The 21,810-nt window shown below is 55.6% G+C and overlaps 1 protein-coding gene across 3 annotated transcripts in view; it reads right to left on the bottom strand.

The window, feature by feature from the left end:
• AGAP3 (ArfGAP with GTPase domain, ankyrin repeat and PH domain 3) overlaps window positions 1–21,810 on the bottom strand; it is a 232,337-nt gene that overhangs the window by 15,997 nt on the left and 194,530 nt on the right. For 2 of the 3 annotated variants that reach the window (XM_073334978.1, XM_073334976.1), the window contains exons 12-13: window positions 19,882–20,046; window positions 6,020–6,181 (exon numbers count right to left, since the gene is read on the bottom strand). In XM_073334978.1, coding sequence (XP_073191079.1) covers window positions 6,020–6,181; window positions 19,882–20,046 — 327 coding nt within the window. The remainder of the gene's footprint in view (window positions 1–6,019; window positions 6,182–19,881; window positions 20,047–21,810) is intronic. The other variant, XM_073334977.1, reaches the window with a different exon arrangement.

The following is a 21,810-nucleotide window of genomic DNA, read 5'->3' as shown; positions in this document are numbered from 1 at the left end:
GGTGGGACACACAGAGAGAGAGGGGGGGGTTGTACCAAGGGGCCCACACAGTGGTGGGGGGTGGGACACACACAGAGAGAGGGGAGGTTGTACCAAGGGGCCCACACAGCGGTGGGGGGTGGGACACACACAGAGCGAGGGGGGGTTGTACCAAGGGGCCCACACAGCGGTGGGGGGTGGGACACACACAGAGCGAGGGGGGGTTGTACCAAGGGGCCCACACAGCGGTGGGGGGTGGGACACACACAGAGAGAGGGGGGGGTTGTACCAAGGGGCCCACACAGCGGTGGGGGGTGGGACACACACAGAGCGAGGGGGGGTTGTACCAAGGGGCCCACACAGCGGTGGGGGGTGGGACACACACAGAGAGGGGGGAGGTTGTACCAAGGGGCCCACACAGCGGTGGGGGGTGGGACACAGAGAGAGAGAGGGGGGGGTTGTACCAAGGGGCCCACACAGCGGTGGGGGGTGGGACACACACAGAGAGAGGGGGGGGGTTGTACCAAGGGGCCCACACAGCGGTGGGGGGTGGGACACACACAGAGAGAGGGGGGGGGTTGTACCAAGGGGCCCACACAGCGGTGGGGGGTGGGACACACACAGAGAGAGGGGGGGTTGTACCAAGGGGCCCACACAGCGGTGGGGGGTGGGACACACACAGAGAGGGGGGAGGTTGTACCAAGGGGCCCACACAGCGGTGGGGGGTGGGACACAGAGAGAGAGAGGGGGGGGTTGTACCAAGGGGCCCACACAGCGGTGGGGGGTGGGACACACACAGAGAGAGGGGGGGGGGTTGTACCAAGGGGCCCACACAGCGGTGGGGGGTGGGACACAGAGAGAGAGAGGGGGGGGTTGTACCAAGGGGCCCACACAGCGGTGGGGGGTGGGACACACACAGAGAGGGGGGAGGTTGTACCAAGGGGCCCACACAGCAGTGGGGGGTGGGACACACAGAGAGAGAGGGGGGGGTTGTACCAAGGGGCCCACACAGCGGTGGGGGGTGGGACACACACAGAGCGAGGGGGGTTGTACCAAGGGGCGCACAGCAGTGGGCGGGGGGTACATACAGAGAAGGGGGGTTGTAGCAAGAGGCACAGGGGTGGGTCACGTACCGAGCACGGGGGCTGTCCCAAGGCGCACACGGGGGGGAGCGGGGCGAGGCGTGCGTACGAGGTTGAGGGGGCTGGGGCCGGCCGCCTGCCATGGGAGGAGGAGCGCACGGGAGGGCCGCGTTAGGGCCGAACGAAGAGGCTCCGGGGAAGGGGAGCGTGCGGGTGACGGTGTCTGTGTGGGGCAGGCAGGAGCTGAGCGCTAGCAGCCGTAATCCCCGGCAAGCTGGTAAATGCAGCTCAGAGAAGTGTTTCCAGTCAGCGAGATGGGCGCTCCCGACAGCCCCTGACAGTCCGCATTAATCACGCCCGGAGCCCACCACAGCTCTTTACTGGCCATCAATTTCCCCCGGGTTTTCAAACTACAAAACAAAGACAAAAGCGCGTCGTTTTGCCGCCGCTGAGAAGCACATTAAGGGGCTGTCAGCTTCTCGCCATGCACCCTGCATCACTCTTTAAGCACATGAGAAGTTCATTATCCCTGGAGCTCTGGCAGCCATGGGGATGCTGGGCTAGGGAGTGTCGCAAAGGCGCCTGCTGCCAGCACATCCCTCGCATGCTCGTCAGGGCTCCTCCTGGCTGCTGAGAGCCAAGCCAAAGGCCTGGAGGAGCCTAGGGCGACAGGCTGGGGCTGCTGGGCAGGGCTCTGAGCTGGCAGTTCCTGGCTTGCTTCATCCCGCGGAGTTCAGTGTTGACCCCTCGCAGCCCGACACTGCTCTCCCCAGTCTGGGGATGCTCTCTCCCTGGCCAGCATGGCAGGTGTGCGGCAAGCCTGGAGCGCCCCGGCTTCCCGATGCTCCTGCTGCACTCGCTCGTTTGGTGCCGTACCCTAGCAGCCCGGTGGCACCCTTGCCATAGTTTGTTGATGCTCCCTAGCAGCTTGACACGCCGCTCTCTTTAACATGCGACCATGTAAAAAAGCAACAGCTCGTTTGATTTATGATACTTCAGAACAACTAAGATTCAATTGCTCCGCACGTCCCCAGCTCTGATTACCTCCTAAATGAGATAAACTGATGGCAATTTATTCCAGACCTCCCCAACTTTCCCAGGATGCTAACCTGAGAAACTGGCATCAGCACATGGGGCCAGCACGCTGGGCAGGGGCCGCGCCAGGGAGAGCGGGATGCAGAGCATGTGCACACGCTGCCGGGCAGGGAGAGGGGCAGGATGGGGTAGCAGCCCTGACATTAGGATAGCAGTCATGGACGTCTGCCACTGCCCAGGATGGGGAGGGTTGTCTCAGTTCTGGGAAGTGGACTCCAGCCATCTACGTAGGAACATTATTTCCCCTGACGTAAGTGACTTGCTGCAGGCACAGCCGTGGGCACACTGAGCGCCCTGCTTTGCCCTGCAAACCATGGCGGCAGCCGGGCAGACCTGTCGGAAGCCTCATGCCTGGGCCTGTCTGACAACAAGCAGCACCCGTGCGGGCGGGCACTAATGCGGTCTGGGCTGCTGCTGCTGATCCAGGCTGCCTTGGAGAACACAGAGCTGGAATCTGCAACCCCACAGAGCTGGCAAAACACAGCTTTGGGGGGACGCTCCCCTCTCAACTCCTGGCAAGCCCTCCCTGCTCTTCAGCGCGGGCGAGAGCCAGCCTCAGTCCCTCTGGCAGCATGGCTCCAGGACAGGACACTGGCTCCTTGCTGAGCAAGGCACCTCTGTCCCTGAAGGCCCAGCCCCCGCACCCAGGGGCTCTCTCACTTCCCCCGTGTTGAGCTGAAGCATTCGTCTTCCCCAGTGGAAAAACTTCCCCGTGGTCACAGGGCCTGGCCACTGAGGTGGAGAGCCAGCGTTGGCTAACAGCAGCGATTCTGGGAGGCTATGACAGCACCTGCATCAGGGCTTACATTGACCTCTGACTACGAGAGAGGAGGAGGGACCTAACGTGGGGGGCAACTGGGGGTTCTTCCACCTATTGCTGCAGCACCAGGTGCTGGCCACGGGACTAGACAGTGCCTATGCAATGCCTCGGAGACATCAAATGCCAAATTACCCCCACTGCCCGGATTCCCAGCGTGGTCCATCCTGCGTGTGACTGTCCGGCTGTGAGCTCACTGGCTGGGGCCGCCGCACACAGTGCCGAGTCCAGCACTCAGTAGTGCGGAAGGGGGCCTGGAGGCGTGCAGGGGAGTAACTTCCATTCTCCCGAGGACCTCTGAGCATGGGAGGAGGCTTCTGCCAGTCCCAGCCCAGAGGAGGGCTGAGCTGGGCTCTCCCAGAAGGAATACACGACTTGGCTCAGGAGGCTTCCGTGTGACTGAGACATTTCCCAGCCATGCTACAGAAGCTGCCTCAGACTGAGCAGAACAGGGCCTACAACCCTCAGCTACAGGCCTCCTGGCTGGCTACGGCTGGACTGCATTGCAGCCCTGGGAGCAAACAGTGCTTCTCCTTAGGAGCAGCCCCAACCGCACAAACAGCCTGGGGTGGGAAAAGGCTTTGTCCTACACAGAGAGCACTGCAGCTCAGGGCCCTCCCTGAGCCCTAATTAATGGCCCTGTCTTCCCCAGCCAAGATCCAGAGAGACTAATAGAATTAACCCAACTTTTCAGTGCTTTGCTTCACATCCTTATCCTCTTTTTAACATAGGAAATTACATTAGTAAGTAAGTTTTAAAAAAAGCACACAGAGAAAACAAAAATTCCACCACGTGAAACAATACTGACCCCTCACGGGTCACGATAGGGTTGAGACCTTTAGATCCACAGCACAGACCTCTGCCACTGCACTAAACTGGGTAACTGGCAGCAGTAGAAAGCTGTTATCCTCCATGGGAATGACGCTGGAGGAGGATTAGACGCATGCCAGCGAGTTTTGCAGCTATTGTTGACAACAGAGGAATGCTGGGAGACTCAGAAATCCTGGGTTCAACTCCTGGCTGGTGATAGGAGTGTGGCTAGTTGGTTACAGACCTTTCTGTCCTGTCTCCCCCAGCATGTCCCTCCCTGGCCAGCCCATCCCCCTATGCTCCTGCTCCCACAGCCTGACCCTGCCCTCGGTGTCCCAGCCCCTGCACTGCAGCAGCAGGCAGCTGCTCCCCCTCCTCCAGGTGCCTGCAGCCTGGGCACCAGCAGGATGAGGACTGAGCACACAGGACAGGAGTCTCGCTACACTCAGTGCCAGCGTCTGGCACCACAGGGCCTCTGGTAGCCGGGAGGGGCAGTGACAAATGAAGTTTGGCACCTGACACTTCACTGGCAAATGAACTTTAATGCCGAGAAATGCGGAGAAATGCACATTGGAGGGGAACATTGTAACTACTTGTACACCTGACGAGTTCTGAATTAACTCTCAACCCAGGAATGGGACCTGGCCTCACTGTAGACAGCTCAGTGGAGTGGAGGCCTCTGCTGTGATCAGACAAGTTACCAAGAAGTTCGGACGCATAAGAAGAGGGGTTAGGGTTAGATTAGATGGTTAGATTGACGTAAATCAATGGTGCAGCAGCATCTGCATCCCATGTGCCACACCAGCACTCACCCCATCTCAGAAAGGGTTTGCAGAACTACCGGGGGCTCAGAGAAGGGAAAGGAGATCGAGTTTTTCCAGGCCCTCAATCAACTATGAAGAGAGATTGAAATACCTGGGATTGTTACGGTACAGAGGAGATGAGAAAGAGGAACATGATAAAGGTCTATAAAATAAAAACTGGTCTAGACAAGAGAGATCGGGAACTTCTCTTCGCCCTGTCTCCTAGCACAGGAACAAGGGGACACTCCATGCAATTACGTGAGAAGTTCAAAACTGTGGAAATACTTTTCCACACAATGCTCTCAGACTGTGGAACTCCCTGTCCCAGGCAGCTGTTGAGGACAAGAACCTAGCCAGAAGAGGTACTGGATGTTTATATGGATATCCAGAATTTCCAGAGTTGTCATAACGAACGCTAACGATTTTGAAAGGGATATTACAGCTCATGCTTCAAAGCTCAGAGATTCCTGTAACTATGAGAGATCAGGCTGAGAGCTCGCATGGGGGAAAACTTATCCCCATCTACTACCGTGGGACGCTTATACCTGATCCTGCCACTGCCACCGGGCACTGGGCTAGCTGGACCTCAGGTCTGATCTAGTCCGGCCATCCCTACATTCCTCAGCCTGCTCAGGCCTGGTTGCTACACATGGAGATGACAGAGAACTTAGCAGTCGGGGCAGATTTTCACTAGGACAGCAAAAGGCTCCTTTCTGGCCCCAGGGCAAGCCCTCGGGCCAGAATTTCCCCTGGCAAATGTCAAGGCCGACTCCAAAGCCTGGAGATGCTGGAGCTTCTCAGCACAATGGATGTCAGAGCTTTTTAACTCTCATGTTCCTGAACCTTTCTCAGAAGCTTGGCCCAAGGCAGCCAGACAGAGTCCCAGAGTTAAGGCCAGAAGGCTCTACCAGACCCTCTCCTGTACATTGCAGGCCACCAAGCACGACCCAGCACCCGCCCACCACGCCAGCAACAACAGGTCAAAGAACAGCACCCCCCAAGAGACTACCTCCTGCATGCCACCGCCGAGCACGGGAGAGACGGGGGCCCCAGCAACGGCAGGGGAAGGAGGGAGCTCGCACTCAGGACGAGAAGTTCCAATCGCTACAGCTGAGCACATTTATAAGCAAATGAAAATAGGATCTTACACTGGCAGGTGTCTGGCAGCCTCTCCTATGGGCCCTCCCAGGTCCACTGCTGGTGTCAGAAACAAACAAATACATACCCAGAGCAGCAGCTGGCACGGGAGCATGGTCCCTGCTCCCCGCTGCAGGGGAGAAAGTGAGGGCAGACAAGCTGGGCTGGAAGTTCATTTCCATCAAAGGGTGGAGAGCTCAGGATTTGTGCCACCAATGTACCGTAGGGGACCGGGGCTCCCCCAAGTACAACTGGCTGCTTGCGGCTGCCCCAGCAGAATGACAGACACTTCCTACCTTCTGCTGCTGTGCTGGGGCCATCAGGGCGGGCTGTCCCTGTGCTCTTTTTCCTGCGGTGTTTCTTCCTGTTTGCATGAGGGGATGGAGGCGGCTCCAGCTTCGGGCTCGCAGCGTTGGACATATTTGGGCTGGAACTGAGAGCATCTGAGGTGCCGTTAGCTTTGGAGAGAGAGAGAAACGGTGACATTTAGAGACCTCAGCACCACCATGCTCAGAACCGCCTGACTCCCTCCCACAGAGGCAGCCCAAGACTCTCCACCCTGTCCCACAGAGACAGCCCAAGACACCCCACCCTGCCCCACAGAGACGCCCTGAACATCCCCGCCTGCTCCTGTCCCACAGAGATGCCCCGAACATCCCTGCCTGCTCCTGTCCCACAGAGATGCCCCGAACATCCCTGCCCACTAATGTCCCTGAGACAGCCTTGGTCACCCCACACTGCCACACAGAGATGCCTTGAACATCTATGCCTGCTCCTGTCCCACAGAGATGCCCCAGTTGCCCCACTCTGCCCCACAGAGACAGCCCCAGACGCCTCACCCTGTCCCACAGAGACATCCCAAACATCCCCGCCCGCTCTTGTTCCACAGAGATGCCCCAGACACCCCATCCTGTCCCACAGAGACACCTCAAATATCCCCGTCTGCTCCCATCCACCAGAGACAGCCCCAGATACCCTATCCTGCCCCTGAGAGATGCCCAGAACATCCCCGCCTGACTCCCTTCCACTGAGACGCCCTGAACACCCCCGTCTGCCCCACCCATCAGAGATGTCCCAGCTCCCAGCTGCCCCCCACTGCCCAGGCAGGCCGTGGGATGCTCCACCCTGCTCCACGAGTCGGGCCCTGTCCCCGGAGGGAGGTGTGGTGGCTGGGGAGCGCACACCTGCTGGGAGTCCCCACCTAGGCCCTACTCAGGTGCTCTGCTGCGGCTGGCAGCCATCCCCAGGCCCAGCACAGGACTCCTCCTCCAGAGGCGATGACTGGGCTGCCCCTCTCAGGAGCCCGAGCAGGATAGGCTTCAGAGGCTGCCGATACGGAGCTGCAGAAGCCGTATCCCCGGTAGCAAAGCACCAAATTTATCCTCAATCATACTGTTCCTTACAATTAATAGCAGAATTAGAAACAATCAGGGAGCTGCCTAATTACTGTCAATTAGAGCGCGCTAATCAAGCTCCGCTCACACACACACACGCTGCCGCTGCACTCACCATTAAATGTCAAATTTCATTAGAGACCAGCAACAAAATCAAAAGCCTGACATTCAATTTCAGCAGCGCACACAGCACAGGCTTCCAATCAGCATAAAAATGCAGACTCTGGGGAAGGCAGCGAGGTGCGGGCGCCTCGCTCCGCTGTTAACCCTCTTTGAAATATGCTTCTGCCTCCCCCGAGGCCAAGTGCTGGGCCTCTGCTCAGAGCCCCGGCCCAAGGCCCCCCGATAGCCTCCCTCTCTGCAGGCTCTGACCCCCGCTTTGGCCTGAATACGGACCCTGGACTTCGGAAAAGCAGACTTTGACTCCCTCAGGGAACTGATGGGCAGGATCCCCGGGGAGAATAACATGAGGGGGAAAGGAGTCCAGGAGAGCTGGCTGTACTTTAAAGAAACCTTCTTGAGGTTATTGGGACAAACCATCGGGATGTGTAGAAAGAATAGTAAATATGGCAGGCGACCAGCTTGGGTTAACAGTGAAATCCTTGCTGATCTTAAACGCAAAAAAGAAGCTTACAAGAAGTGGAAACTTGGTGGGATGACCAGGGAGGAGTATAGCAATATTGCTCGAGCATGCAGGGGTGTAATCAGGAAGGCCAAATCACACACACTGGAGTTGCAGCTAGCAAGAGATGTTAAGAGTAACAAGAAGGGTTTCTTCAGGTATGTTAGCAACAAGAAGGAAGTCAAGGAATGTGTGGGCCCCTTACTGAATGAGGGAGGCAACCTAGTGACAGAGGATGTGGAAAAAGCTAATGTACTCAATGCTTTTTTTGCCTCTGTCTTCACAAACAAGGTCAGCTCCCAGACTGCTGCACTGGACAGCACAGCATGGGGAGGAGGTGACCAGCCCTCTGTGGAGAAAGAAGGGGTTTGGGACTATTTAGAAAAGCTGGACGAGCACAAGTCCATGGGGCCGGATGCGCTGCACCCTAGAGTGCTAAAGGAGTTGGCGGGTGTGATTGCAGAGCCATTGGCTATGATCTTTGAAAACTCATGGCGATCGGGGGAAGTCCCGGACGACGGAAAAAAGGCTAATGTAGTGCCCATCTTTAAAAAAGGGAAGAAGGAGGATCCGGGGAACTACAGGCCAGTCAGCCTCACGTCACTCCCTGGAAAAATCATGGAGCAGGTCCTCAAGGAATCAATTCTGAAGCACTTAGAGGAGAGGAAAGTGATCAGGAACAGTCAGCATGGATTCACCAAGGGCAAGTCATGCCTGACTAATCTAATTGCCTTCAGTGACGAGATAACTGGCTCTGTGGATGAGGGGAAAGCAGTGGACGTGTTGTTCCTTGACTTTAGTAAAGCTTTTGACACAGTCTCCAACAGTATTCTTGCCAGCAAGTTAAAGAAGTATGGGTTGGATGAATGGACTATAAGGTGGAGAGAAAGCTGGCTAGATTGTCAGGCTCAACGGGTAGTGATCAATGGCTCCATGTCTAGTTGGCAGCCGGTATCAAGGGGAGTGCCCCAAGGGTGGGTCCTCGGGCCGGTTTTGTTCAATATCTTCATAAATGGTCTGGAGGATGGTGTGGATTGCACCCTCAGCAAGTTTGCAGATGACACTTAGCTGGGAGGAGAGGTAGGTACACTGGAGGGTAGGGATAGGATACAGAGGGCCCTAGACAAATTAGAGGATTGGGCCAAAAGAAATCTGATGAGGTTCAACAAGGACAAGTGCAGAGTCCTGCACTTAGGATGGAAGAATCCCATGCACCGCTACAGACTAGGGACCGAATGGCTCAGCAGCAGTTCTGTAGAAAAGGACCGAGGGGTTACAGTGGACGAGAAGCTGGATATGAGTCAGCAGTGTGCCCTTGTTGCCAAGAAGGTCAATGGCATTTTGGGCTGTATATGCAGTGGCACTGCCAGCAGATCAAGGGACGTGATCATTCACCTCTATTTGACATTGGTGAGGCCTCATCTGGAGTACTGTGTCCAGTTTTGGGCCCCACACTACAAGAAGCATGTGGAAAAATTGGAAAGCGTCCAGCAGAGGGCAACAAAAATGATTAGGGGACTGGAACACATGAGTTATGAGGAAAGGCTGAGGGAACTGGGATTGTTTAGTCTGCGGAAGAGAAGAGTGAGGGGGGATTTGATAGCTGCTTTCAACTACCTGGAAGGGGGTTCCAAAGAGGATGGATCTAGACTGTTCTCAGTGGTAGAAGAGGACAGAACGAGGAGTAATGGTCTCAAGTTGCAGTGGGGGAGGTTTAGGTTGCATATTAGGAAAAACTTTTTCACTAGGAGGGTGGTGAAGCACTGGAATGCGTTACCTAGGGAGGTGGTGGAATCTCCTTCCTTAGAAGTTTTTAAGGTCAGGCTTGACAAAGCCCTGGGTGTGATGATTTAGTTGGGGACTGGTCCTGCTTTGAGCAGGGGGTTGGACTAGATGACCTCCTGAGGTCCCTTCTAACCCTGATATTCTATGATTTTATGACCTCTGGTGCAACAGGAGCAGGGAGACGCTGGAACAAGAGGCAGCATGGGCAAATGGGCAGGGTACTGGGCTGGAACTCAGGGGATTCCGGTTCCACTCCCAACCCTACTACTGACCCCCCATGGGATCCTTGGCCAAGTCGCTTCCTTTCTCTCGGCCTGTCCCGCCGTCTGTTAGTCTGTGAGCTCGGCCCAGCACAGCCCATCTCTTGCTGTGTGCCCAGTGCTCTGCGGGACGGCCCAGAGCCAAACAGAGCAATACTAGCGGGATGGAGAAGGCTGGGACAGCCTCATGAGGTAGCGCCAAGGGCCCTTTAACACTAGTTAGGATACAGCCCTGCAGAACACTCCTGGTCTGCCTTGGCCAAGGGACTGAGGGGGCCCCAGGCTCTGTCTACACCACAGAGCCTGTGCCAGCAGGACCCCTAGTCTGGACACTGCGTACACCCACAGAAGCGTTTCCATCAGCACAGCAGTAACACCACTTCCCTGAACGAAGTCAGCAACGCCGACGGATGCCCTCGTCCGTCGGGATAGCTGTCGGTCAGGGATCTGGCTTTCACACTCCCTGACCAGCAGAGCTATGCCAACCTAACTTTTACAGGTTGCTCAAGCCCTGGTATAAAAGCGTCTCTCTCTAGTGTCTCACGCTCACCCCCAGCGGAGACGCACAGGAGCTATGGGGGTTTCTGCCACCAATTATCCGCAGGGAAAGAGTTCACAGAGTTGACAATTAAGGCAGCTGAGTCTAATAAATGGAATCAATTCCCCATACCAACCACTCACGCCAGGGCAGGGCCGCCATTTCTTGGCACTGGAAATGGCTACTTCCCAGGCACACGGAGGAGCTGCTGTACTTGGCGCAGGCCCGAGACACACACAAGCCGGTTCAAGAGTCACTGGGTCTGGTCTACTGAGAATGCTGAACCAGTGTAACTAATGGTGCCATGTTAACCGGGTTAGCTAACGCAGCACTGCTGTGTGCAGGGGGGACGGGACCTGTTAGGGCAGCCTGCCCTGGTATCTAGGCCGAGACAAGCAGCTCAGTCACTTCCCTCCCTGCAGGACTCTGGCAGGTAGCTCTGCTCCTGGTGACCTGCTCCTCAGTGTGTTCCAGCATCGACCCTCTTGCCCCGTGGTCTCGGACAGCACCTCCCCATAGGTAGCAGGTCCGGGGTAGGCATCTCCCAACATCTGCCGTGGTGGAGGCGGATGCAAAGGAGTCACGTAGCTGCTTTGCAATGTCCTTAGCCTCCCTAACTCTGTCCTCCCTGTAGTGACCACGCCGGTTCTCTTGCAGGCGCCTTCCTTCTGATTCTCCCAGAGACCAAGAGCCCTGGACATCCCTGTGCAGTGGAGTCCCTGCGGCGCACGCAGGGAAGGGGACAGGACTGTGCGCCAGCTCTGCTCCTCAGCTCACCTGGAACCCTGGGACTGGCTTGTGGGTTTGATCTCTGACAGGACCCTTCCCCATAGCTCCCCTTCCCCCCACCCCTTTGCACAGCTGTGCCCAGTTGTGAGGCTGGTGCACAGATGGTGGGATGCAGGAAATGGAAGGCTGCTCTCCCGTCATAACAGTGACAATACCCCACTGCTCTCTGGCTCTGGGCAGGGGTCAGGAACTCTAGTGCCGGCCCAGAAAATTACCAGGAAAGTGGAACTGACCTGATAGGCCGAGGAGCATGCCCTCTCCCCGGTCCGCCTTGCCTGTTCTGGTCTCCCTTTTGGCTGGGTTACAGAGCATGAGTGAGGTTCTGTCTGTCCCACCAGAACCCACTGGGTGGCCAGTGCGTCCCGGTGCGAGCGGCGGGGGAGCTCCCTGCCGAGCAGACACGCACTCGGCAGCTCCTTCAGACACACAATTAGCTCTGGAGCTGAGATCTCCACCCCCTCCGTGTCACCGAGAATTGGCAGCGACTCGTTCCCTATTTGTATCAATCTCAGGGTTACTTTGCATGAAATGAGTGGATTGCTCGGGGTGGCAGCAGGCAGAGGCGGCTCCGTCGTGTGGAACGTGAGCAGAAAGGCCACCACGCCCCTCTGGCAGCTCCTGGACCAGCGTGGGGCGCAATGCAACCTGGCCCCCGCCCTGAGCAGCATCATGCGCCAAGCACCGCCCCTGCCAGCCTCTGCAAGTGGGCTGAAAACCCGGGCACGAGCCAACGGCCAGCAAGCCTGAGGACAGGCAGGCAAATAGCAGGTCTAGCCTGCGCTGGGGCCCATGAGCCCGCCTGAGCCCTGGCTTCACAGGGGCACATACATCATCACAAAGGCACCTGGCTGGGGGGTGGGGTAGATTCCACCCCAGCCCACCACCCACCTCTGCATGTCTGTGAATTCCGGCACTGCCTGATCACCAGCCCACTAAAGAGAGCACGTGTGTGCAAGGACGTGCAAAGAGATGTTACAAAGGTGAGCGGCTCGCCCACACACGGGGTAGGAGCCCTGCAGTGTTGGGATGGGTGGCTCCCCCATGTCTTGGGAGACCTGAGGGGTCGGGGTGGGCAGCACCCTCATGTCTGGGGGGACCCTGTTGTATTGGGGTGGGTGGCTTCCCCATGGTCAGGGGGACCCAGAGGTAACAGGGTGGGCGGTTCCCCCGTGCCTGGGGAGACACCTGCGGTATCGGGGTGGGCGGCTCCCCTAAGGTCAGAAGGACCCTGAGGTATCAGGTTGGGGTGGCTCCTCCATGCCCGGGGGGATCCTGCAGGCAAATGTCCAGGGGGACCCTCTGGCAAATGAAGTGAAGAGAAGGAGGCGGGTGGTGGTGGCCGGGGACTCTCTCCTCAGGGGGACTGAGTCATCTATCTGCCGCCCTGACCGGGAAAACCGAGAAGTCTGCTGCTTGCCAGGAGCTAGGATACACGATGTGACGGAGAGACTGCCGAGACTCATCAAGCCCTCGGATCGCTACCCCTTCCTGCGTCTCCACGTGGGCACCAATGATACTGCCAAGAATGACCTTGAGCGGATCAGTGCAGACTACGTGGCTCTGGAAAGGAGGATAAAGGAGTCTGAGGCGCAAGTGGTCTTCTCGTCCATCCTCCCCGTGGAAGGAAAAGGCCTGGGCAGAGACCGTCGAATCGTGGAAGCCAATGAATGGCTACGCAGGTGGTGTCGGTGAGATGGCTTTGAATTCTTTGAGCATGGGATGGTGTTCCAAGAAGGAGGAGTGCTAGGCAGAGACGGGCTCCACCTAACGAAGAGAGGGAAGAGCATCTTCGCAAGCAGGCTGGCTAACCTAGTGAGGGGGGCTTTAAACTAGATTCACCAGGAGAAGGAGACCAAAGCCCTGAGGTAAGTGGGGAAGTGGGATACCAGGAGGAGGCACGAGCAGAAGTGCGCGAGAGGGGAGGGCTCCTGCCTCATACTGAGAAAGAGGGATGATCAGCGAGTTATCTCAAGTGCCTATACACAAATGCAAGAAGCCTGGGAAACAAGCAGGGAGAACTGGAAGTCCTGGCAAAGTCAGGGAATTATGATGTGATTGGAATAACAGAGACTTGGTGGGATAACTCACATGACTGGAGTACTGTCATGGATGGTTATAAACTGTTCAGGAGGGACAGGTAGGGCAGAAAAGGTGGGGGAGTTGCACTGTATGTAAGGGAGCAGTATGACTGCTCAGTGCTCTGGTATGAAACTGCAGAAAAACCTGAGAGTCTCTGGATTAAGTTTAGAAGCATGAGCAACAAGGGTGATGTCGTGGTGGGAGTCTACTATAGACCACTGGACCAGGGGAATGAGGTGGACGCGGCTTTCTTCCAGCAACTCGCAGAAGCTACTAGATCACATGCCCTGGTTCTCATGGGAGACTTCAATCACCCTGATATCTGCTGGGAGAGCAATACAGCGGTGCACTGACAATCCAGGAAGTTTTTGGAAAATGTAGGGGACAATTTCCTGGTGCAAGTGCTGGAGGAACCAACTAGGGGCAGAGCTCTTCTTGACCTGCTGCTCACAAACCAGGAAGAATTAGTAGGGGAAGCAAAAGTGGATGGGAACCTGGGAGGCAGTGACCATGAGATAGTCGAGTTCAGGATCCTGACACAAGGAAGAAAGGAAAGCAGCAGAATACAGACCCTGGACTTCAGAAAAGCAGACTTTGACAACCTCAGGGAACTGATGGGCAAGATCCTCTGGGAGAATAACATGAGGGGGAAAGGAGTCCAGGAGAGCTGGCTTTATTTTAAAGAATTCTTATTGAGGTTACAGGGACAAACCATCAGGATGTGTAGAAAGAACAGTAAATATGGCAGGTGACCAGCTTGGCTTAACAGTGAAATCCTTGCTGATCTTAAACACAAAAAAGAAGCTTACAAGAACTGGAAGATTGGACAAATGACCAGAGATGAGTATAAAAATATTGCTCGGGCATGCAGGAGTGAAATCAGGAAGGCCAAATCATATCTGGAGTTGCAGCTAGCAAGAGATGTTAAGAGTAACAAGAAGGGTTTCTTCAGGTGTGTTGGCAACAAGAAGAAAGTCAAGGAAAGTGTGAGCCCCTTATTGAATGAGGGAGGCAACCTAGTGACAGAGGATGTGGAAAAAGCTACTGTACTCAGTGCTTTTTTTGCCTCTGTCTTCACGAACAAGGTCAGCTCCCAGACTACTGCACTGGGCAGCACAGCATGGGGAGGAGGTGACCAGCCCTCTGTGGAGAAAGAAGTGGTTCGGGACTATTTAGAAAAGCTGGACGAGCACAAGTCCATGGGGACGGATGCACTGCATCCGAGAGTGCTAAAGGAGTTGGCAGATGTGATTGCAGAGCCATTGGCCATTATCTTTGAAAACTCATGGCGATCGGAGGAGATCCCGGACGACTGGAAAAAGGCTAATGTAGTGCTCATCTTTAAAAAAGGGAAGGAGGATGATCCTGGGAACTACAGGCCAGTCAGCCTCACCTCAGTCCCTGGAAAAATCATGGAGTAGGTCCTCAAGGAATCAATTCTGAAGCACTGAGAGGAGAGGAAAGTGATCAGGAACAGTCAGCATGGATTCACCAAGGGCAAGTCATGCCTGACTAATCTAATTGCCTTCTATGAGAAGGACAAGTGCTGAGCCCTGCACTTAGGACGGAAGAATCTCATGCACCGCTACAGACTAGGGACCGAATGGCTCGGCAGCAGTTCTGCAGAAAAGGACCTAGGGGTTACAGTGGATGAGAAGCTGGATATGAGTCAGCAGTGTGCCCTTTTTGGCAAGAAGGCCAATGGGATTTTGGGCTGTATAAGTAGGGGCATTGCCAGCAGATCGAGGGATGTGATCGTCCCCCTCTATTCGACATTGGTGAGGCCTCATCTGGAGTACTGTGTCCAGTTTTGGGCCCCACACTACAAGAAGCATGTGGAAAAATTGGAGAAAGTCCAGCGGAGGGCAACAAAAATGATTAGGGTACTGGAACACATGATTCATGAGGAGAGTCTGAGGGAACTGGGATTGTTTAGTCTGCGGAAGAGAAGAGTGAGGGGGGATTTGATAGCTGCTTTCAACTACCTGGAAGGGGGTTCCAAAGAGGATGGATCTAGACTGTTCTCAATGGTAGCAGATGACAGAACAAGGAGTAATGGTCTGAAGTTGCAGTGGGGGAGGTTTTATGTTGGATATTAGGAAAAACTTTTTCACTAAGAGGGTGGTGAAACACTGGAATGCGTTACCTAGGGAGGTGGTAGAATCTCCTTCCTTAGAAGTTTTTAAGGTCAGGCTTGACAAAGCCCTGGCTGGGATGATTTAATTGGGGATTGGTCCTGCTTTGAGCAGGGGGTGGGACTAGATGACCTCCTGAGGTCCCTTCCAACCCTGATATTCTATGATTCTAAGTGTAAAAATACAATTAGTCAGGCAAAAAAAGAATTTGAAGAACAGCTAGCAAAAGACTCAAAAAGTAATAGCAAGAAGTACATCAGAAGCAGGAAGCCTGCTAAACAACCAGTGAGGCCACTGGACATTTGAGATGCTAAAGGAGCACTCAAGGACGATAACGTCATTGCAGAGAAACCAAATGAATTCTTTACATCCGTCTTCATGGCTGAGGATGTGAGGGAGAGTCCCAAACCTGAGCCATTCTTTTTAGGTGACAGATCTGAGGGACTGTCCCAGATTGAGGTGTCATTAGAGGAGGTTTTGGAACAAATTGATGAACTAAACAGTAATAAGTCAGGAGGGCCAGACGGTATTCACCCAGCAGTTCTGAGGGAACTCAAATGTGAAATTGCAGGACTACTAACTGTAGTCTGTAACCTATCATTTAAATCAACCTCTGTACCATGTGACGCCAATTTTTAAAAAGGGCTCCAGAGGTGACCCCGGCAATTACAGGCCAGTAAGCCTGACTTCAGCTCTGGGCAAACTGGTTGAAACTATAGAAAAGAACAAAATTGTCAGACACACAGATGAACGTAATTTGTTGGGGGAAGTGTCAACATGGTTTTTGTAAAGGGAAATCATGCCACACCAATCTACTAGAATTTTTTGAGGGAGTCAACAAGCATGTGGACAAGGGGGATCCAGTGGACATAGTGTACTTAGATTTTCAGAAAGCCTTTGACAAGGTCCCTCACCAAAGGCTCTTAAGCAAAGTAAGTAGTCATGGGATAAGAGGGAAGGTCCTCTCCTGGATTGGTAACTGGTTAAAAGGTAGGGAAAAAAAGGGTAGGAATAAATGATCAGTTTTCAGAATGGAGAGAGGTAAATAGTGGTGTCCCCAGGGGTCTGTACTGGGACCAGTCCTATTCAACATATTCATAAATGATCTGGAAAATGGGGTAAACAGTGAGGTGGCAAAATTTTCAGAGGATACAAAACTACTCAAGATAGTTAAATCCCAGGCAGACTGCGAAGAGCTACAAAAGGATCTCTCAAAACTGCGTGATGGGGCAACAAAATGGCAGATGAAATTAAATGCTGATAAATGCAAAGTAATGCACATTGGAATACATAATCCCAGCTATACGTATAAAATGATGGGGTCTAAATTAGCTGTTACCACTCGAGAAAGAGAGCTTGGAGTCACTGTGGATAGTTCTCTGGAAACATCCACTCACTGTGCAGCAGCAGTCAAAAAAGTGAACAGAATGCTGGGAATCATTAAGAAAGGGATAGATAATGAGACAGAAAATATCATCTTGACTCTATATAAATCCAGGGTACGCCCACACCTTGAATACTGTGTGCAGATGTGGTCGCCCCATCTCAAAAAAAATATATTGGAATTGGAAAAGGTTCAGAAAAGGGCAACAAAAATGATGAGGGGTCTGGAGCGTCTGCCGTATGAGGAGAGATTAATAAGACTGGGACTGTTCAGCTTGGAAAAGGGACGACTGAGGGGCGATAGGATAGAGGTCTATAAAATCATGACTGGTGTGGAGAAAGTGAATAGGGAAGTGTTATTTACTCCTTCTCATAACACAAGAACTAGGGGTCACCCAATGAAATTAATAGGCAGACGGTTTAAAAAGAACTAAAGGAAGTATTTCTTCACACAATGCACAGTCAACCTATGGAACTCCTTGCCAGAGGATGTTGTGAAGACCAAGACCATAACAGGTTCAAAAAAGAACTAGATAAGTTCATGGAGGATAGGTCCATCAATGGCTATTAGCCAGGATGGGCAGGGAGGGTGTCCCTAGCCTCTGTTTGCCAGAAGCTGGGAATGAGTGACAGGGAATGGATCACTTGATGATTACCGGTTCTGTTCATTCCCTCTGGGCATTGGAACAGAATACTGGGCTAGATGGACCTTTGGTTTGACTCAGATGGCCCATTCTTATGTTTTTACCAGGGCAAGCATGGGGAGACCTCGGCAGTATTGGGATGGGAGGCTTCCCCACATTGGGGAGACACCTGCTGTATCAAGGGGTCAGGTCCCCTATGCCCGGGGGGACCCTGTGGTATTGGGGGGAGCAGCTCCCTGTGCCTGGGGAGTCACCTGCAGTATCGGGGCGGGGAGACACCTGTGGTATTGGGGTGAGTGGCTCCCTCATGTCCAGGGGGACTCTGCGGTATCAGGGTGAGCAGATCCCCCATGTACAGGGGGGACCCTACGGTTTGGGGTGGGTGGTGCTCCCATGTACAGGGGGACACCTACGGTAACAGGGTAGGTGGCGCCCCCATGTGGGGGGGGACCCTGCGGTATTGGGGTGGGCGGCTCCCCCATGTGGGGGGGGACCCTGCGGTATTGGGGTGGGCAGCTCCCCCATGTGCAGGGGGACCCTGCGGTATTGGGGTGGGCGGCTCCCCCATGTGCAGGGGGACCCTGCAGTATCAGGAGTCAGCTCTCCCACATTCAGGGAGAACCTACAGTAACAGAGTGGGTGGCTCCCCATGTCCAGGGAAACCCTGAAGTACTGGGGCAAGCATGAGGAGACACCTACAGTATCAAGGGGTCGGCTCCCCCATGTCCAGGGAACCATGTGGTGTCAGGGTGGGCGGCTCCCCCATGTACAAGGGGGGCCCTGTGGTATTGGGGTGGGCGGCTCCCCCAGGTACAGGGGGGACCCTGAAGTATCGGGGTGGGTGGCTACCCCATGTTGGGAAGACACCTACAGTATCGAGGGTTCAGCTCCCCTATGCTCGCAGGAACCCTGTGATATTGGGGGGAGCAGCTCCCCCAGGTACAGGGGGAACCCTGTGGTATTGGGGTGGGCGGCTCCCTGTGCCCGGGGAGACACCTGCAGTATCAGGGTGGGCTGCTCTCCCATGTCCAGGGGGACCCTGTGGTATTGGGGTGAGTGGTTCCCCCACGTACAGGGGGGACTCTGTGGTATTGAGGGGCAGCTCCCCTATGTCCGGGGGGACTCTGCGGTTTTGGCGGACAGCTTCCCTATGTCCAGGGGGACACCTGCGGTATTGGGGTGGGTGGCTCCCTCGTGTCCGGGGGGACCCTGAGGTATCGGGGTGAGCAGCACCTCCATGTACAGGAGAGACCCTGCGGTCTCGGGAGGCAGCTTCCCGGGGAGACACCTGTGGTGTCGGGGTGGGCAGCTCCCCCTGGCCTGGGGAGACACCTGTGGTATTGGGGTGAGCGGCTCCCCCATGTGCAGGGGATCCTGTGGTATCGGGGGCAGCTCCCCCTTACAGGGCAGGGCAGGGCAGGGCAGGGCACGGAGGGGCTCCACGTGGGGCAGGGCCCTGTGCGGCCGCGGGTGTGGTGGCCGGCCTGGCTCTGGCTGGCTGGCTGCTCTGGAGGGAGAGGAGCGTGGGAGCTGGCCCTGCCCTGCTCAGTGTCCGACGGGGGAGCGCGAGCACATTCATGCTCAGAGCTGCGCCCCTCCGCTCCCGTCGCCGGCGCTGCCCCATCAGCGGCAGCAGTCTGATTAATTCGCTTCCAGCAGGGAGCTGATGGGGCCAGTGATGGAGCCGCGGCACCAGGCGCGCTGAAATTGATAGTTTTTCACAGTTACAAATGAGGAGCCTCCTCAGCTGCAAATGGCGCCCGCACAGTCGGACTCCGGTAATGATCATAAAGAGGCTCTCTTTAAACTGCGAAAGCCCCTGGGACTGAGCGGGGGGGGCGGCTGCCGCGCTAATGAGAACGGCGAGGGGGCGAACAGGCATGGAAATGGCTCCTCCACTCCTGATGTGCATTTAACGGCTTTTTTAGTGCGGCGGCCGCGCCAGGAACGAAGGAGTGATGGATGCAGCACAAAGGCATTTATTTTCCAATTCGGCAAAGTGGCTACGTTGGGAAATGTGTGAATTATTTTAATTCACTCAACTGTCCTGAACCCTCGGGGCGGGGGGAGGGCAGTACACAGCCAGTGTGTGTGAGAAACAGGGCTTCCTCCGACTCACTTCACTCTCCCAAACCGGGGGGAGGCAGGGGTCTGGGGGCAGGCAGGAGAGGGGGGCAGGGAGAGACGAAACGCAGGAAGAACGGAGCGGCCTTCACTCCACCGCTGGCCTCGCGTGGGGTGGGCAGAGCGGGGCGGGGGCATCCCCAGCAGAGGCAGCAAGCCCTGGCTGAGCAAGGGCCCGGCTCGGCGGCAGTCTCCGTGCCCTTGTCTCCCCAGCGCGGACAGCTCAGCGGCCCCCGTGCAGTGCCCAGCTCCCCGCAGGGTCTGCGCGGGGCTCCTGAGAGCACCGGCAGGGCGCTCGGTGCCATGCTGCCGGCAGGGCACAGCTCCTGCGGGCGGCCCGCACGCCCCTCCCGCCCGCAGCGGCGGAGCAATGCGGGGCACGGAGAGGGAGCGCAGGGTACTCACGGGGGTTGGGGCAGCTGCTGGGGATCACCACCGCCTCGCTCCACTGGTCTGCGCTGGAGACGGAGTAGGAGCGCTGGTGCATGCCGTCTGGCTTCGAGCAGAAGCCCACCAAGTTGATGGAGCGTTCGGAGTGCAGGGAGGTGCTGCTGGTCGAGTGGGGGGCACCTGCAAGACAGGCACAAGCTCACACCAGGCTGTCCCCAACGGCACAGAAAAGCGGGTCAGATGCCCATTCGCCAGCTGGGCCCCACAACGTATTTGCCCCCCACAATATGTCCCAGCCGAGCCCCACGACACGTCCCCCCCCGAGCCAACGCGTCCCAGCCGTGCCCCACGACACGTCCCCCTGCCCAAGCCAACGCGTCCCAGTCGGGCCCTGGAGCCGGAGCCTGTCGAGCTCTTGGAGGGGCTGAGAACAGCTGAGCCTTGCGGGTGGTGCCATCCTGGGTTCAGCAGTCACTGGGCTCCAAAAGACCAGAGCTCCTGGGAGACGAGGCGTCTCCCAGTCGCTGCCCGACATTTTCCCATTTTCAGAGGTGTCCCACGAAAGCATCTCTCTGTCACCACCAGAATTTGGTCCAATAAAAGATATCCCCTCCCTCATCTCATTTCTAATTCTCAGAAGGGTCAGTAAGTAGCAGCAGACAGTTCTTGGGCCAGGAAAACCAGAAGGGGTGGCACGAACACACCTCTGGGGCCCATAATTTAAGAAGAATGTTGATAAACTTCAGAGGGCTCAGAGAAGAGCCATGAGAATGATTAAAGCCGGGTTCTCAAACTTCACTGCACTGTGACCCCCTTCTGACAACAAAAATTACTACAGGACCCCAGGATGAGGGACCAAAGCCCGAGCCCACCCAAGCCCCGCTGCCCGGAGGGGGGGGCCAAAGCCGAAGCCCAATGGCTTCAGCCCCAGTCAGGGAGACCTGTAACCTGAACCCCACGGCCCTGGGGCTTGGGCTTTGGCCCTGGACTGTGGGGCTCGGGCTTTGGCCCTGGGCCCCAGCAAGACTAATCCCAGCTCTCGCGACCCCATTAAAATGGGGCCCCGATTCCATTAAAACAGGGTCCCAACCCACAGTTTGAGAACCGCTGGATTAAAGGATTGGAAAACCTGCCTCATAGTAAGAGACTCCAGGTGCTCACAGATTCATAGACTCTAGGGCCAGAAGGAACCATTGTGATCATCTAGTCTAAACTTCTCAAGAGCACAGGCCCTAGAACTGCCCTAAATTAAACTCAATCTATCTTAACAAAGACTCAACAAATTCTGCATCTTGGCAGGGAGTCAGACTAGACCAGTGTTTCTCAGCCTTTCTGACACCAGGGACTGGCTTGCTGCCTTCCTACGTGTTAGGGAGAACTCAGGGACCGACACTGGTCCACGGACCGGTCATTGAGAAACAGTGGACTAGATGACCTTTGCGGTCCCTTCTAACCCTGTGGTTCTCTGACTCCATGAAAGAGAAGGCTAGGGGTGAGCTAATCACAGTCTATAAGTACCTACACGGGGAACAAATATTTCTTCAGTCTAGCAGACAAAGGTCTAACACGATCCAGTGGCTGGAAGATGAAGCTAGACAAATTCACAGTGGAAATAAGGGACAAGTTTTAACTGTGAATCATTAACTACTGAACCCTCTTCCCAAGGGCTGTGGTGGAGTCTCCATCCCTGGCAATGTTCACATCAATCTGGAATGTATTTCTACACGATGTCCTCTCGTCCAAACAGGAATTCAGGCAAGGAAGTCCTGCTGGTGTTGTGGAGGAGGGCAGACGACCTGATCAGAGTGGCTCCTTCTGGCTTTATAATCGAGGAGAGCACATGCGGAGTCTCTGGTCCTCGAGAGACAGCCGCTGCCCGGAGACTGCCAAGTGGTGCCCCGCCTCCAGGACCATGGGGTGGAGACTCGGTACGTTTTCGCTGCA

The sequence above is a fragment of the Lepidochelys kempii genome, chromosome 2, assembly GCF_965140265.1.
Source record: "Lepidochelys kempii isolate rLepKem1 chromosome 2, rLepKem1.hap2, whole genome shotgun sequence".
NCBI classification, from domain to species: Eukaryota; Metazoa; Chordata; order Testudines; family Cheloniidae; genus Lepidochelys; species Lepidochelys kempii.
Note: the sequence above shows the minus strand (reverse complement) of the source record. Positions and strands in the feature narration are given on the sequence as shown.